Source organism: Psittacula echo (genome assembly GCF_963264785.1).
Source record: "Psittacula echo genome assembly, chromosome: Z".
NCBI classification, from domain to species: domain Eukaryota; kingdom Metazoa; phylum Chordata; class Aves; order Psittaciformes; family Psittacidae; genus Psittacula; species Psittacula echo.
Window position 1 is genome coordinate 24134519 of NC_137742.1, and position 12367 is coordinate 24146885.

The window sequence follows — 12367 nt, forward strand, 5'->3', positions numbered from 1 at the left end:
AGTTTCTAAGAAGTTTTAGAAAACTGTTCTTAAATGACTGTAACTAAGATATCCAAATAATAACCTTTTCTAGAAATCTTAAAAGCCTAAAAAAAGGGGAAAAGAGTATGCATGTTTGGCAATACCTTTTTCTTTTCTGCTTTAGTCAGTACAGAGTGGCATTTAATTATGACGCAGTTAACTGAAACTTTAATACTAGACACTGAAAGAAAACAACAGCATTATTAGTGAAATTACATTTGGCAAATAACAGATTTTCATTTTCTTCTATCTAGAAAGCAAATATAACAAACTTTTAAAGTTCAGTACCTCTCCAGACAGACCAATGGCTTCTTCTGCTGTCCCACACTGTCCGGCAGGTCCGTTCTGCAACCGTTCCAAGAGTTCCAACAAAGCAAAATTTTTTTTCAAGCCCCAGACACCAGAATCTCCTGGTTTTGAAGAAGAATGAAGGGGAGGAGAGGAACAAAACCATCAAGCAAATACCATCATGAGAAATTCCACAAACCACAGTTGAGATTCTGACAAACATTAAGAGCATATTAACTACAGAGAGAGACAACCACTAATTTTTCTGTGTAAGCTCACATTACCTTTCCATCCTCTTCCTTCCATCATAAAACTATTTAATATTTATGCAGATTTTCCCTATTTAAAAGATGCCAAGACTACTAAAAATTTACAGAAAATCAGTAAAAACACTTGTAAAATAATTTGCAATAGCTAACAACTAAAGACTACAAGAAGCACAAAAACTCTCATGTGTATCATAGAAATTAATATTTTGCATAAGTACATACAGTGAAGATTTCTACTGTACTAATGGAAGTTGTGAAGAATTCATATGGACAAACCACATATTCCCTGAATCACAAGATGCAATGCCTATTGCAGATCTCAGCAAAAACCTGAATGAGAGTTAAAATAATATTCAGAAAGACCCACATAAAATACTATAAGTGTCCTGGTTTCAGTTGTAAGTTATTTTTTATTTCCTAGCAGCTGGTGCAGTGCTGTGTTTTGGCTTTAGTCTGAGAACAATGCTGCTAACACTGATGTTTCAGCTGTTGATCAGTAGCAGTTACCTTGATCAAGGACTTTTCAGTCTCTCATGCTTTGCCAGTGAGGAGGGGCACAAGAAAGCGGAGGGAGCAGAGACAGGACACCTGATCCAAATTATCCAAAAGGGTATTCCATACCACAGCACGTCATGCCCAGTATATAAACTGGGGATAGTCACCTGGAAGGGCAGATCGCTGCATGGGTTGGGCTGGGTATCGGTCAGCAGGTGGTGAACAATTGTAGTGGGCACTCTTAAGAGACATCTCTATACAGTGATCTACATCTACTGCAGAAAACATGAAGCAACTTCCTCTCAGCAGAATTGTTACATATAAAAGAAAAACTCTGCTGTATTTTAGTAGTATGTTATCAGACATTGCTCAAAAGTGATACTTGCCATTTTCAATGACTGAATACACATACTCTGACATACTCCTCAAAATACAGCATCTAGAAAGTTATATTTGATTGACTGCAATAGGCTGATTACCATTGCTGAATTATAACTACATACTTTTGGAAATCAGAATGACCAACTACAGCTAGATTATTTGAGAATAGAGAGGTGCTTTAATGTAGCTTAGTATCAAATTCACTATGAATTCCAGAATGAGTGTCAGTTCTGTGAGTAGGTTTAAGAATTTTTTTTTTCCTCATTTAAAACTGGGGGCAGATCAACTTTTGAAGTTGCCTACTGCCCAGACTAAACCCTTATTATGGTACAGTTTAGAATCAGCTTAACTCCTAACTGACACTAACAAGGCTGTTCGTATATGGTATCAATATATGTTGATCCAGGTAGAGGGTGTAATTAATTGCTAACAATTCGTAATTTGGAAGAGACAAGTAAGGAAAAGCATGTGCTCTTCCTCCAGCCTCAATGCTATGATGAGCTCTTCTGCTGTTCGCACAGGGATTTTATTCACCAAAACTGGTACACCACCAATATGTAAACCAATCCAAACATTAAAATCTCCAAATATCCTATTTTCCTAATAAATATCTCAGAGTTAACCAATCAATGCTATGATTGTGTAAGATTATTTTACCAGCTCTTGAAACAACGTATCTAAGAACAAAGACAAACTCAAGAAATTACTCAATTATATCCTGCTGAATGCTAACAGAGCATTTCTTTGGTGCAGTGAAAAGAAGGTAAGATGTGGACATCTTTGCCCTTCCCTCTTCGACAGAAATTCACGTAAATGTACAGAAGCTACTAATTTCAGGAAAAGGGTGGGTGGTGGTGTTGCTAGCTTTGAGCATAATGATTAAAGGCACAAAACCAGCAGCGTTTCCACAGTGGAAATTACACCTTGTATTTAAACAGAATCTGTAGGACCTGAAATTGACTCATCCGCTTTATGACAGAATTTTTGAACTGTGTTTGTAAAATAAGAAGTTGCCGCGGTTACTTTTTAGATGTGGGACACCAATACTATCTGTATAAAACTGCATATGCATGCTGCTTTTGTAATTCAGTATTTGCTTTATACTTCATGCAAACATATCCATCTAAGACTATGAGCTAAACTCAGCAAACTCCTGCTATTCACTTTAAAAAATAATACATACTACAGCTCTTCACTAAATTCATGTATCTGCTTTCCTCAATTTATGCTTTGCTTCAAACATGATCTGGAGAACATGATTTCAGAGCAGAATGCCACATCTGGAAAAAATCTGGCATTTTACTCTGCCTCTCATAATCCAGATGGAAAGACTAGCACAACAGCAACAGCAGCCTGGTTCCAGATGATGCCTGAAAACTCCTGATATTTTCAGTCCACATATCTGATGTCTGACAGCAGTCTGCACCTGACATGAATTCAGAGAAACTGAATACGTTTTCCCAAAGAGAAAGTGCAGGCTACTTGAGTTGTCTGGTTCTCCTGTCATTTCATAAATCCTGAACTATGCTGCCCTGTAGTGGTCTAATAGGTGTATACCCTCTGCATCCTTCTGGAGCTCATATGTCATCATACTGATCCTACACAGACATTAAATCTTCCTTCTTCAATACTGAGACTTACGAAACACTTAACAGATTTTGGTGCATAATGTTCCAAATGAACACACAGACACCAATTATTATGGGCAGCAGGCAGTATAAGAACCACTAGAACAAAGTACTCGTCTCAAACGCTCATGTTCCATGGGTCCTCAGCTTGGTACACATAGCGAGAGAATAAGTGTATGCACTGCTATAAAGGCTCTTTGTAAAATTACACAAGCACCATTCAAATATAGTCACAGCATAAAAGGCAATGCCAGTGTGGGGCTACGTTTCAGACTTGTGACCAAACATTTAGCAGTTGCTGAACAACGCTCACAAAGTATCAAGGCCTTTTTCTGCTTCTCATGCTGCACCACCAGCAAGCAGACTGGGGATGCACAAGAGGCTGGGAGGGGACACAGCCGGGACAGCTGATCCCAACTGATCACAGGACACCATATGGCATCGTGCTCAGCATGTAAATCCGGGAGAAGGAGTAAGAGGGAATGTTGAAAGCTATAGCATCTGTCCTCTCAAGTAACCATTACTTGCAACGGAGCTCTGCTCTCCTAGAAATGGCTGAACACCTGCCTGCTGATGGGCAGCGGTGAATGAATTTGTTTTGCTTCGCATGTGCACATAGCTTTTGTTTTAACTACTAAACTGTCTTTATTTCAACCCACTTTTGCCCTTCTGATTCTCTTCCCTGTCCCACTGCAGAGAGAGTGAGTGGACGATGGGGCTGAGCTGTCCACCAAGATTAAAATACAACATTCTCTTTTACTTCAAGAGCTATGAAACAAGAAAAATGAGACTGGCTTTAATCTTAAGACTTCAAAACTTGTTTGGAGTACATGCAAGTGCTTTTATTACCTGACAACATTTCTCCTGCAGTACTTATTCAGAGTAGAGCTGCATTACACAGCTGGGCACAATTACCTGAAAGGCCAGACTGCTCACCTGCCAACCGTTTTCCATCAAGGGGAGCAGAACGAGCAGTTTCATGAGATGCATGCCACATCATGCCAAAGTGAGGGCAACAATGTTAAGGTACCTCTGAAGAGGGATATGAACAGGAACCAACATATCCACACTGTATACCTTCCTGGTTTGTGTAGCTTCCATTTTTGCTACATTAAACTTCCTTTCCCAGGCATTTTTCCCCACAGTTTAAACCATCAACCATAATATTCTCAGTATCCAAACTCAAAACAGAAGTTATGTACCTCAGAGGCAGAGTTCAGAGAACAGACAAATGGGTGAATACTGGTTTTCTATAGCTATAAATGGGAGCATATATAAGCAATTCTCCCCTTCAACACCCTTCACACTAATATGAGACAATATTGACTACCCATTTAAAAAATGCTTACCAATAAAACTATACATTTTAGCGAATCTGGAAAAGGGCCTATCAGGATGTTGATCAGTAATAAAGTATAAAGCAAAGGCATGTGAGTGCACTCTGCAGTCATCAGTTCCACAGTGGAAGCCTTCTATGGTACAGATAGTATTACCAACACCCAATCTAAGCTCAGTGCACCCCACAAAATAAATTGTGAACTAAATAAAGTAGTATTTTAACTTGTTTGTCAGAGATTTTGAAGGAGTTTACAGAAGTTATGTTCTGTTTCTCCACAAGTACAGTTAGCACCAGCACAGTCATCTGCCTTGATATATTCTGTCTTCAGAGTTTAGTTATTTTTTAGCTCTGGCACTCCTAGCAGGATCACAGTGTTTTTCATAACACAGACCAAAGAAGAGTCACCTCTTATTACAAGCTGAAGAAATACAGAGTGCAATATCAACTTTTAGAATGTAAATTATGTCAAACCAGTTTGTAACCAAGTCTGGATATGTTGACACTGTACCTAGACAAATTTCTGGACACTAACTCCCAGAAAGCAAAGCACAGAAAAGCGGCTAAATGGTTTGCCTCTACAGTGTTTAGAACAGCACTGTCTATAGCACAACCTTAAGTTACTGCAGTGTATAAAATATTCACATTAACAACACACCAATATAATAACTGCTGATACTAATGTGGACCTCCTATCTCCAGATTAGCTACTAATCCAGAAAGCCATTAATAGCAGAGTATATAAGGATATACATGCACTGAAAGGATAAACCTACTTATGAAACAGATTATAGCAAATTAGTATTTAAGTAAACATTGTCTTAGCCTTTAAGCAGTCTGAGAGAGGAAGACAACATTTATTCAGGATACTTTCCTACAAAAGTATTTTCCTTCACAGGTTTTAATATATTTACTTTAAAAAAAAAAAAAAAAAAACAAACTAAGAAGTATTCTGCTCAGTTTCCTCAGTTTACATACTTATATCTGATTTTAACCATGTTAGTTCTGTTCCATGTCTAACATGAAGAGAAAGCCAAGCCAGAAGCCAAAGCAGAACTAATTTACTGAAATTTAGTGAACAGAAAAGATATCTTTGTAGCTATTCTGTGCTTACTTTTCCAGTTCATAAAGCTGCCAGTAGAAACAAAGTTAAAAAGCTAAAGAATGTAAAAGCAGTGTATTATATATCTTGAGATTTGCCAATGGACCTTATACATTGTCACTCCACTGTCAGTTCTGGACACAAATGGAAAGAACAGGCAACGCTTACTTATCAGCTATTAATCTACTGAAAGAAAACTCATAACCATATAAAACATACATTATCATACAGAAAGTCATGTCACATTTTACTGGGATCTACCATAAAGTTTATGTAGTTGAGAAAAAGCAACTTTGTTTCTTTTTACACTAAACCTACTATAAAATTACTATGCACTTGACACACTCATTTCAGCACATTTTATATTTCAAAAACCAAAAAGATGAGTTGTGCAAATACATCTACTTTCCTGGACTTTAGCTCAAATTCTGCTTTGGTCACTGGACTCTTTTAAAAAAAGAGTCTAGTGATCTCATCCTTGTGCCTACAAGGGATGTTTGTGCCCATTACAAAACCACTACACAATCTGGCTGTATCTTCTCAAAAGAAGAATAAGACATGAATAGCAGGAAGCGTGTCAGCCAGGAATGACATAGTGACAGAGTGGAAACATTAAGACACAACTTCAGCCAATTAAAGAAATGTCATTTTCGAAAGCATAAAGCTTGTCTGCAAAAGGATTATAAATAATACAAGGAATAAAGCAGCAACTTTTGTTTAAATGTCTGAACAAAGCTGAGAGAATGTTATAGCTGCATTTTTTGAACAGTATTTTAAAGCTTTATCTTAGCACTCAAACACTAGAAGAATATATAAATGCAAACAATACCAGTGGGAACTCATGAAAGGTGCTAACATCTGCATACATCAGTTCAATGAGTTCTAATGACAAATAGTTTCAAGCCTGTAATGTGAAGATGGTAGGGAGAGTTCACCTGAGCCGTAAACTGTTAAAGCCTCCAATAGCAGAGCTGCTCAGCTAACATCAAAAGCCACAGTCTCCAAAGCTGTTGCACAGCACATCCTTCCCAACATTTCCCTGGCCCACGTATTTTAAAAGAAACCAATCCACTAATGCAATGAGGGAAGAAGACAGAATGCAGTTTGCAAGACATAATTCATCTCTTCTCCCAAATCCAGGTGTTCTAAGGAAAAGGCTTTAAGAGTAGTCTCTTCTACAAAGACCATTTTATAGATTTTTCCCCAAATATACTGTGTGAGTATAATCTTCAAAATATATGGCTTCAAAATTCTGGGTTAAGGAATGTTAATACAGCTGATGACAATCACTAGACAGCTCATGTACCTTCAACATAGAATCACAGAAATCATAGAATAGTTAGGGTTGGAAAGGACCTTAAGATCATACAGTTCCAACCCCCCTGCCATGGGCAAGGACACCTCACACTAAACCACGCCACCCAAGGCCTCATCCAACTTGGACTTGAACACCGCCAAGGATGGAGCATTCACAGCCTCCCTGGGCAACCCATTCCAGTGCCTCACCACCCTCACAATAAAGAATTTCTTCCTTAGATCCAGTCTAAACTTCCCCTGTTTAAGGCTGCACCCGTTACCCCTTGTCCTGTCACTACAGTCCCTGATGAATAGTCCATCCGCAGCATCCCTGTAGGCCCCCTTCGGATACTGGAAGGCTGCTGTGAGGTCTCCACGCAGCCTTCTCTTCTCCAGGCTGAACAGCCCCAACTTTCCCAAGCTGTCTTCATAGGAGAGGTGCTCCAGTCCCCTGATCATCCTCGTGGCCCTCCTCTGGACTTGTTCCAACAGTTCCATGTCCTCTTTATGTTGAGGACACCAGAACTGCACACAATACTCCAAGTGAGGTCTCACGAGAGCAGAGTAGAGGGGCAGGATCACCTCCTTCGACCTGCTGGTCACACTCCTTTTGATGCAGCCCAGGATACGGTTGGCTTAATGGGCTGCAAGCGCACACTGCTGGCTCATATTCATTTTCTCATCGACCAATACCCCCAAGTCCTTCTCTGCAGGGCTGCTCTGAATCTCTTCTCTGCCCAACCTGTAGCTGTGCCCGGGATTGCTTCGACCCAGGTGTAGGACCTTGCACTTGGCATGGTTAAACTTCATAAGGTTGGCATCAGCCCACCTCACAAGCGTGTCAAGGTCCCTCTTATTTCAAATCCTCCACTAGAAGATTAATCACAGGCAACTCCATTAAAGAACTTTCAAAAAACCCCAGACATCTATGTTTAGTCCACTCTGCAAAGTAATACAACTTTAGTAGGCTTTAGTCCTACGAGTTCATTACTAAATATTTCCTCTCATAGCAAGATTTTATGAACCATTATTTTGCTAAGCATGGCAACATGATAAGGTGTCAGTCTTCACCTGCAGATTCCCTAATTCCAGAAACCCTGACTGACAAAGTACTTCTAACCCTGCTTTCCTGTACAGTTATGCATATATATAAAAGACAGGCCAGTAAATTTACAAGTGTTCACTTCAGACGGGAAGAAATATAGCCATACTTATAAAAATATAGGTCCCCATGTATTACTTTCAAAAAGTTTCCAAGACTCACTGGGAAAACTTGGATGAATATAGGATTAAATGATTTACTAATAAGACCAAAGGAAAACAAGCAAGTCTATCTGCTGAACTGTATAGGTTAAACGGCCAACTAAAGGCATCCTTAAAATCCACAGTTAGTGATTAAGGAACTCTGTTAAATGCAGGTAGCTTTAAGGCCTAATTATACAGCTTTTCCTTCAACAGAACTTTCTCTTGGCAGAGATCCTGTAATCTATATTTAGACACTGAACAGCTTCCTGAGACTACTCTATTAAATGGCAGAATGACAATTGCAGAAGTGGGTGAAAATGGAGCTTGCTTTCTCACATGCCCTCAGGTGGAGGGAAGGATGAGCAGCTCTCCATGCCCAGAGTTGCCATCTCCCTCCCAGCTCCACTCCTGAGCTCCCAGAAGTAACTACAAGTGCAACAGATTTAACTGGGTAATTAAAGCAGATTTCTCTAATCACCCAGTAAATATTGGGTGCTTAGAGAAAGACAACAAATGCACAGATGCTTCAAAGAGAGGCCATGACAAGCTGCACTCCACAAAACACTAAATTTTTACATGCTGGAAGCAATAGTTCTCAAGACAGTTCTTATGGACCTAAAAGCGGCTACAACACTCTTCTGCTGCAGATACCAGGCAGAATATTTTTATTCACAGAAGTACTTTTCTTTTCAAGCTGTTTTGCTAAAATTTTCTACCTGTCATTTTTTTGAGCAACTGCTGGTACTAAGCAGTACGATGCAAGTCTACTTTCTACTATCCTAGACGCAAAAGCTGAAGCTTTTCTTCCCTCTTGCTATCTGTAGGAGTATCTTACAAGTTTAATAGCACTTCACTGTGTTTCATCAGAAGCTCATCAGTAATATGCAAAAAGCAAAAACTTTTAATGTTTTTATAAAGCTTCATTTTTGTTAAACTTGAAACCCACATAAAATTATGATAGGATACTTTCAGATGCCTGGGAAACACAACAAAAACTTAAGACGTGACAAGTTCCCATTTGTAATAAAATTGCTACTTTTGCTTTACAAGATCCAAGCAGTGGTCTTGAACAGAAATGTTTCACAACAGCAGGACTGAGTCTTCTGCTCTAACATTCTTCCCCTTAAAAGCAAACCTTGAAGAAATCTTGCACAGCTGTACAATCACAGATATGAAAAAACAAATTGTGGCTCTTTTAACCACATCTTCTAGACTGGCAATCATTCATGATGCTCATACTTACCACCTCCCTCCCTGCTGAAAACAAACCCCTCTTTCATACGAGACTGATATTTCTTTTCCTGACTCCTATTTACATGAAAGCATCCCACACAGGGCCTGAATACTCCTCTTAGTTTGGTCTACAATGTAGCAGATTCTCCTACTGCAAAGTAAATTCTTACTCAAGTGAATCTGTTATTTAAATAAATCTTTATAGATTACTAGATTAGAGATCTTGCTGTCCAAGTATCCCCCTCCTTCCAACAGCTTTTTTCCCCTATGATACCCAAAACTGCTGGAGCCAGTTCTATTTACAAATTCTTCTCGGTTCAGATTCTTCTGATAACTTGTCTTCTCTGTAACCCCAGGTTGAATAGACAATTCCTATTTTGAAGGAATTGTAAGCACATGTTATCTTTTGGATAAAATAAACTTCCATCACTGGAAAAAAGCTGTATCTTATTCTTTCAAATACTGTTTGCAGACACTCTTACAATAGTGGAATTCCTGCTGACAGCCTGCCACTATCAGTTACCGCATATATAGAATTACTTGACATTTTAAAAAGCATGTTTGTTATCACTTCTTCATGAACCCAGACAAATCTTTTTGTCAAAGAAATTACCTATTTAATTGCATGGTCTATTTAGTGTTTAGAACAACAGGAAACTAACATCCATTCAGGAACCCTTAGACACTGATGTAAAAGAGAGTAGTCCCTTTGTAAATACAGGTGTACAAAAAGACTTTGAGGTTTAAAGCTTGCCAGCTCAGGTTCAAAAAGATAAAGATAAAATCTTGACTTTTTTTTCTAAGATATCTATTTTACTACTGCTTAACAGTGCTATGAGCTTCTCTGAATAAAAAGGAACACTGCACATTTATTACTTGGAAATGTTATCACTAAGTGGAGCACTAAGAATCTATATATAGCTTTATCTTCCAGATATCCTTGGCTAACAAGTTTTAAGAACTTTAGACGTCCATTTTCTTACCTAGTTCAGTAACTTGTCGATCAAATGGACAACGAACCGCTCTGCCATGAAGAGGAAGCCGGGTAAGACAGTCATGGCAGACAGTATGGCCACACAAAAGCAGCCGGGGAACTTTGTCACCTTGCAAAGAAAATACATCTTCACAGACCCCGCACTCAAGAACCTACAATTTAAAGAGAGATCTTATTTGCTTTTGAGCTGATGAAAAAGCAAAACATAATGCAGTAAGCTATATGACACAGCTTATTTTACAGAAGTTCCTGCAACCACAGCAAGTAGGCAGAGTCATTAATTTTGCTTTGTACGCACAAAAAATGTTCATAAGAATTATATTTAAAAGATAAACACACATGAACAGAAGATTTAAACTCTTCAGCATCCCACCTGATCACCACTAGTTCTTGCCCATTTCATTTAACGCACTGCCACAAGAAAAGCCCACTGCTCAAGCAGCACAACTAAGTAAGCAGAAACATTCTCACAGGAAAAGGAAATGGAGGGCAAGACCCTGCCAAAGCAGACTATCAGCCACTGGAGAAAGTTTCCATTCATAGCTGATGCACATAAAATGTCAGTCATACCAAGTTAGCCATTTATGAAGCTACAATTGCGCAGCATCGAGGTAGCAGGAACAAACAGCAGGGGGCCGGAACATCTTAAACCACTAATAAAAAGCAAAATTAATCGTCATTTAGGAAAAAAAACCCAAAACACCACAAAACCAAAACAAAAAAAAACACCAAAAACAAACAAAAAAACCACAACCAAACAAAAAAACCCAAAAACCCTAACCCCCCCGAAAAAACTATAAGCCATCGGACAACATCTCACCACCTTCGGCAGCCCAGGCATCACGTTTTCTCCGAAACTGCTCCCCACTGAGGCAGTCACCCTTTCCTCACACTGAGGCCTGTCGCTTCGCAGCCCGCTCCGAGACACCCGACGGCAGCACGGCTCTGCGCCAGCGGGGCGGGGAAACGGCCTCCAAAGAGGCCTCCCTGCTCGGCCCGGCTCAAACCGAGCCCTGCCGCCTCAGGGGGCGCCTTCTGCCCCGGAGACCCCACACCACCCTTTCCCCAGCTGGGCCAGGGGCAGCGCAACCCCAGCCACTACAGCCTGCCCTGCCACAGCAGGCGGCTAAGCCAGACGACGTAAAGGGCCGAGCCACCCTTCTCACCTTCACTGCGGGACCAGCCGGGCCGCGACCGTTGCCTCCAGACCCCCGGCTACCGTCCGGGCCACCACCAGCCACGATCCTGTTTGCACTTAGGCCTGCCATCTTGAAGGCGGGCAGAGTAGAGCGGCCCCCGGTAGGAAGAGTCCGGCTAGCACCGCGCGGGCTAGCAGCCACCGCCCCTGCCCTCTTAGGGCCTTCTGGGGATTGTAGTTTCGTTCTGCTGCGGCGGCGTCGAGTTGCATTATGGGACAGCTGTGTCCGGGTTCGGCGGTATTCATAGCGGCCGGACACTGACGGCAGGCTCGTCTCGGCTTTCTCGGCGAAGCGTTTTTGTTTTCTGCCGCCGCAGCGTTTAGGCCCGTCGGGGTGAAGGCTGGCACCATGGACGTTAATCAGCCCAAGCAGGAGCATTTGCTGGCTCTGAAAGGTACTGCAGCGCGGCCCAGCGACGTCCACCCGCGCTCCCTGGCTGCAGCCCTGCCCTCGCCCCACTCCCTGCTCTGGGGCTGGCTCTAAGGGGCGAGGCGAGGCGGCCGGGCGCTGCTCGGAGGACAGCGGGGAGGCGTGGGCTGTGGTCATAAAACACTCCGTCCGGTTCGGAGGGGGGGCCCGGTTCTTTCCCTCTTAGAAGAAGGCCAAGGAGGGAGCGGGCCGGCAGGAGGGGTTAGGGCGGGAAGTGGCCGAGGGTAAAAAGGTGGCGAGCTATTGTGTGTGTGCACCTTGCATGGCGGGGTTATCGAGGTCGTGCGATGTATTTGCATTTTAGACAAAACTTTAAGCAGTTACAGAGAAAAAAAAATAGTGGAATGGTTTGGGTTGGAAAGGACCTTAAGCTCATCCAGTTCCAACCCCCCTGCCATGGGCAGGGGTATCTTCCACTGAACCAGGTTGCTCCAAGCCCCGTACACCCTGG

The 12367-nt window shown here is 41.4% G+C and overlaps 3 protein-coding genes across 9 annotated transcripts in view; 1 reads left to right on the plus strand and 2 right to left on the minus strand.

Moving 5' to 3' along the window:
* The window catches only part of TRIM23 (tripartite motif containing 23), a gene marked incomplete at its 5' end in the record, with an annotated part of 34603 nt that extends 22738 nt beyond the window's left edge, over positions 1-11865 (minus strand). For all 3 annotated transcript variants that reach the window (XR_013958639.1, XM_080636563.1, XM_080636562.1), the window contains 3 exons: positions 310-431; positions 10278-10440; positions 11455-11865. Coding sequence is in view for 2 of the 3 variants with exons in the window: in XM_080636563.1 (XP_080492689.1) it covers positions 310-431; positions 10278-10440; positions 11455-11865 (696 nt within the window). The remainder of the gene's footprint in view (positions 1-309; positions 432-10277; positions 10441-11454) is intronic.
* The window catches only part of CENPK (centromere protein K), a 139719-nt gene that overhangs the window by 60275 nt on the left and 67077 nt on the right, over positions 1-12367 (minus strand). The gene's annotated exons all lie outside the window — the stretch shown is intronic.
* The window catches only part of TRAPPC13 (trafficking protein particle complex subunit 13), a 28350-nt gene continuing 27731 nt past the window's right edge, over positions 11749-12367 (plus strand). For all 5 annotated transcript variants that reach the window (XM_080636565.1, XM_080636567.1, XM_080636566.1 and 2 more), the window contains exon 1: positions 11749-11881. In XM_080636565.1, the coding sequence (XP_080492691.1) occupies positions 11836-11881 (46 nt within the window). In that variant the 5' untranslated portion in view covers positions 11749-11835. The remainder of the gene's footprint in view (positions 11882-12367) is intronic.